The 5,425-nt window shown below is 43.7% G+C and overlaps 1 protein-coding gene across 9 annotated transcripts in view; it reads left to right on the top strand.

The window, feature by feature from the left end:
- The first annotated feature begins 152 nt into the window (after window positions 1–152).
- The window catches only part of CHST10 (carbohydrate sulfotransferase 10), a 17,190-nt gene continuing 11,917 nt past the window's right edge, over window positions 153–5,425 (top strand). For 2 of the 9 annotated variants that reach the window (XM_088145048.1, XM_088145044.1), the window contains exons 1-3: window positions 153–724; window positions 893–1,011; window positions 5,246–5,362. In XM_088145048.1, coding sequence (XP_088001174.1) covers window positions 5,360–5,362 — 3 coding nt within the window. In that variant the 5' untranslated portion in view covers window positions 153–724; window positions 893–1,011; window positions 5,246–5,359. Of the gene's footprint in view, window positions 725–892; window positions 5,363–5,425 lie in introns of all 9 variants that reach the window. The other 7 variants (XM_088145049.1, XM_088145046.1, XM_025170650.2 and 4 more) reach the window with 5 other exon arrangements.

Genomic DNA, 5,425 nt, shown 5'->3' with positions numbered 1-5,425 from the left:
GCGGGCGGGCGGGCGGGCGAGCTCCCCTCCTTCTGGGCTTCCACTGAAGGGGGCGCCGGCTTTGCCTCCTTCCCTCGCCCGCCCCCTTCGGGGCTGAGTCAGCGCCGCGCCGCGAGACGCTTTCCTCCTCCCGCCGCGCGGCCCGTCTGGTGGGCGGCCGTCTCCTCCCTCCCTCCCCGCCTGCCTCTTCCTTCCCCGCCTCCTCCGAGGCCGGCTGCCTGCCCCGGGAGGCAGCGCAGGAGAGGTGCGGCGGAGTTACCTTGGAGGCAGCGAGGAAATGGAGGCAGCGGTCGCTGGTGTTTCAGCGCGGCCCGGCAACCGGCGCTAAAGCGGACCCTCAGCCGGGTGGCCCCGGCGCTGCTGGAAGCCGCGGAAGCGAGGCGAGCCAAGGGCGATGCAGCTGCAGTTGCAGCTGCAGCCGAGCTTGGCTGTCCGTGTGGTTGGCTGAAGGGTGGCCCGGTCGGTAGCGCTGTCAGGGCGGCTCTGGAAAGAGACGAGATGCGCGGGGCGGACGCGGTGCTGCGTTGCTGAGCAACTCCGGCCCGGGGAAGAGGCTTTTCAGCGCGCGGTCCCCGGCGGCGACGGTAGCCCAGCCGCGATGTAGCCCAAGGGAGGCGCGTTGCACGAAGGCCTCCCCTCCGGCAGCGCCGGCCCTCGGCCCTGGGCAAGCGAATGGCTCCTCTTGGCCCCCCAAGGGTTTGGTTCGCTTGACGCGTCCTCGGGAGTAAGTACAGTATTCGCTTCTCCAGCTCCGTTTGCGAGCGGGGGGAGGGGGTGGCGGGCATCACGAGGGGTTAGTAAGTCGCCTGGGAGCGGGCACTTACACCAATATCGGTGTCTTCGCGTCACACGCTTACCCAGGGTGGACTCTATCCTTGCTTTCTCAACCCAGTTTTCCGAGTTCCAGTAACACACTGAACCACCAGCTGTCTGCACGGGCTGGGTTTAAGCAGCGCGTTAGGCGAAGCCGTTTGTGGTTCGGTGAGAACGCAGCTCATTTTTGAATTTAAGGTACGTTAGAGAAGCCTACCATAAGTCCATTTTGGGTGTAACAGCATTTTTAGATAAATGCCATCATGGCCTAAATATGCAGCCAAATGTAAATTGTGGTTTGTAGTTTTGGAACACTTCATTGACTGACAAAACACACTTTATCTGATTGAATTGACCCATTTTCTGGGTGTGCACATTACATTGAACCATAAATTAACTAAATAGATTGAGCTTGATAGTACACTATATCACAAAAAACCTAACCAAAGTTAACATTAATCGGGCTTCTCCTGTTGTACAAATGCTTTACATAGCATGTTCTGAAGTCCAAATTGGCTCAGTTATTCAGGAAAGGAATCTTTAATTTCCAGTGGAAGGTGTGCTTGGTGTGCTATAATGGTGAAAAAAGGGCAGATTCAGTATTGGGAATTTATAGATTACACACTTTGTTATATAAATACAATTGCTGTAGAGTGCTCAAATTGCTCACAGCTTGATGCCAACTAGGCAGAGAAGATGAAAAAAGTCTCAACCTGCAAAGTTATCTGAGATCAGTTTGATACTGTGAGTACTAAGGAAGTGTACAGGATCCTCTATAGTACAGATAGTCCATTTTACTTCTGCGTTCTCCATTAACTCTGCTTGTCGCAAGCCTCTTGGGAAGCACGCAAATAGTGGTCATATGACCACGGGACACTGCAGTGGTCATAAATGTAAGGATTGGTCGTAAAGATGTTTTTTTTTAACATCGTTGTAAGTTCGAGGGGTTGCTAAATGAGGCAGTCAGTAAGCCTCATAGACTCAGCCACCTGTAGTCTGGGATTCTGTCTCTCCTAGTTAGTAATCTCCCATCATCTCCAGGTAGATGATGGGAGCTGAATCAGGATGGTGATAAATGTGTCCTTCAGAGAGGGAGTGTTACCCTTTTTTTTTTTTGGAAAGACGTGATAGTATACTTCCTCAGGAAGCCATCACTCAATTCTGATATACTGGATGATTATTAACTTATCTCCAACTTCCCCTTTTGGGGCAAGGTTACAGTATAGAGAAGGTATAGTATAGTATAGAGTATAGAGATCTCTCTGGAGGAGCAGATTATCTGGACCCATTTCAGTTTTGGTCCAGCACAGAAAAGGCATGGTTCTCATTATCATTGATTTCTGGTGGGACAAGAATGTGATCCTTCTGGTCCTGCTTGATCTCTCAGGAGCTTTTGGTACCTTTTCATTATCATTCTGAGTGGTCTCCAAGGGTGAGGAATGGGGAGCACTCTATTACAGTAATTCCCATTCCTGAAGGGATAGATCCAGTTGTGGGGACAGATTGAGCCACAGACCCTTCTATTGGAGAGTGCTGCAGGGCTTGATACTGTCCTTGTTCCTATTCAATGTCTACATGAAACCACTCTGAACAGGATTGCAGTCCCCAGATGTTCACAGTTTATTTATTTATTTATTATTAAATTTGAAGATCTCCCAGCTTCTGCTCAAAGAGCAGGTGGCAGCTGTGGCAAAGAGGGCCTTTATATATTGTAGCTCCATCTTGTGCAGCAATTGCAACCTTTTCTGGGACCGCAGGCATTACTCAGTGTCACTTGTGCCTCAGTCACCTCTTGATTGGACTATTTCAATGCATTGTACATGGATCTGCCTTGAAGAGCATTCAAAGCTACAGCTGGTCCAGAATGTAGCAGCTTAAGTGCTGATGGTGCACCTCAAGCCCATCACATAACACCTTTAATCTGAGGAATGCACTGGTTACCAGTTGGCTGCTGGGTGCAATTCAGAGTGCTGGTTGTCATATTTAAAGCCCTTCCTGGTTTGGAACTGCCTTCTCCCTGTAACATCTGCCCCCCCCCCCCCAATCCAGTAGAACAAGCTATTTACTCATCCTGATAATTAGAGATTATCATTGTCAGGGACCACATAAATGTACCTTTTCAGACATTGGTCACCTCCTCTGGAATAGTATACCCCCACCCCAATGTGCGATCAGCCACTTCACTTCTGGTTTTTAGGAAGCTGGTGATAGAAGCTTGCCTCTTGGTCAAGAGATTGGAATTCTGTTAATATTTTAGTTGCAACTCTCAGTTCCATAGGAATATTTCTAGTTATTTTTATCTGATTACGTATTGGGGAGTTATGCTCTGCCTAGAGCTGGCAGGGAGGATCAGCCTATTAAGTTCTGTAAATAAGTCCTGCATTTCCAATGATAACAGAAATAGGTAGTGGAAACTTAAACATATTTATTGAGATATATTTCTCATTTTTCCATGGCTTTTTCTCTCTATTAAAATGATGAGAAACTGTAAACTATTTTGTGGAATCCTTTAAACTAAGAAATGTTATTGTCTGGCTAAGAGTACAGTCCAAATTATCAAATGTCTGAAAGGTTGTCCCGAATCACTGATGTATGCATGCATATGCTGTAGTGAAGTTACTATTTTTAAAATGCCCCAATCTCTTTTGTTCTTTTGCTCCAATATATTAACCTGGCTTTCTAATACAGTCACAGTGTATGTGACATGCAGAGACAAAAATAGGAGAACATCACTTGATTCTGAATGAAAATACCTTGAAGAAATGAATAGTCTACCAGTAATTTCTTTGCTTGTTTGTTAGGAAATGCAGAGCTTTGCTAGTTGTGATTGAAGTAGGAGTATAGTATTAATATTTCTATTAGGGTTAGTGTTGCATTATGCTATTCTGATTGCATGATCCAAAAATCTGTGAAATAAATAGATTAGAAAGCAGTTTTAAATGTTTTTGTTCATATGAATTTTTGTCCAAAAATTGATTAATTCCAAGAAAATTGGAAAAACTTTTTGTGATAGACACTGCATGCTCCAAAGGATAATTGTTCCCTGAACCACAGGCAAAGCCACATTGGTAGTCTGTTTTTCCATTGATTTCTTAATGCATGTTGCATCGAGAATCTGAAAAATATTATGTCATTTGTCCTTAAAGTCATTTACACTGCCTGTACTAATTTCGATGAAAAAACTATTTACAAAAATGGCACTAAATATGTTGAATTTCAAGTACAATTAGATAATTATTTATTAAATATATTTGTATGCTGCTGCAATAAAAATTGATTCACAGTGGCTCACATGGAAAAATATGTTATAAAACAAATCCTGTACAAAAATAAAAACACAAGAACAGTACTGTAGTGCTGTAAGAACAGATTATGACATGGAATGGTACTAGGTCCAATTCCAAGTCCTCGCTAATGACTTATTAGGTTCTTCCTCATGAGTGAATTACAAGCATTTTCCTCCAGGCCACTATAGTTTACGTAGCCTTCATGAATACTGTTATAGTTAATATTGTTGTTCTTGCAGATTTACTGAAGAACAAGTCAGGGAAAGCGATTGATAGATTCCCTTGACTTTATTTTCCACCATCACCTGTAAACATCACCAGCCAGCAGGAAAAATGTCCACCAATTGTGTTCCTAAATGTAAGCTGGGGAAAGATGCAAATTTTGATTGATGGCTAGACCCACAGATTTAGGCATCTGTCAGAATCCGGTATTGAGACTGCTGATCTGTGAGCCAGGTGGGGGCTTCCCAGTACTGTAAAGCAGGAGAAGAGAGAGTATTAATTTGTGTTTAAATAGCCCCTAGAACAGTGATGGTAAACCTTTTGGGCTCAGTGTGTCAAAAATTCAGAAAATACCTAACTTGACTCTGTTGGCATGTCACCCCCTCGAAGAAAAGAGAAACAATTCTTTACATATTCATTTATTTAAAAAAAAATACAGTCCAATCATGTGTGGTGCTATGTATCATATAAAGAAACATGAAATAATTACAAAAAATGAAATACAAGTAAAACAAACTCAGTTTCTTTGGTAACTCAAAAAGGGAGAATAGTTGTTGTTGGGTGTTGGTGAACGCTGGTGTGTCACCCAAAACGTGGCATGTCACAGGTTCGCCGTCACTGCCCTAGAACATGACGAGCTGGAGGCCCTGTGGTGAAGCAGAACCTCTTCCTTTGCTCCAAGCTACTTGCCTCCCTATGAAAATACAGTTGGTCCTTAAGCCAAAGTCAAGAGCCTCTTTATATTTACAGAAGCTGGAAAATAAACATGAAGTTGGTATTTGCCCTTTGATAGTTTCAGAGCCCTATAAAATCTATTTTGAGGGAAAGAAACCAGTTAATCTTGCTCGAGGCTGCTGTTTGGAATAAAAAAACAAAGTGTTTGAAGGAAGAATTGTCATTCAGATTGATAAGTTGTTTTCTAGGCCAAAACAAAGAAAAATATTTCTGTTGCAACCAATGGATCAACAGTCAGTTGATCTAAAAAAAGCGGACCTTGCACCTGTGGGAAAACGCTAGGAAGAAAAAAAAATCCACATATGGTAAGATATTTATAAAATTTATTGTGTTCCCAAGAAATAGATCACAGTAATTCCTATATTATG

This window comes from Python bivittatus, unplaced genomic scaffold (genome assembly GCF_059951505.1).
Source record: "Python bivittatus isolate LINGU-HERP-01145 unplaced genomic scaffold, Pbiv_v1 ctg000350_np1212, whole genome shotgun sequence".
Lineage (NCBI taxonomy): Eukaryota > Metazoa > Chordata > Lepidosauria > Squamata > Pythonidae > Python > Python bivittatus.
Note: the sequence above shows the minus strand (reverse complement) of the source record. Positions and strands in the feature narration are given on the sequence as shown.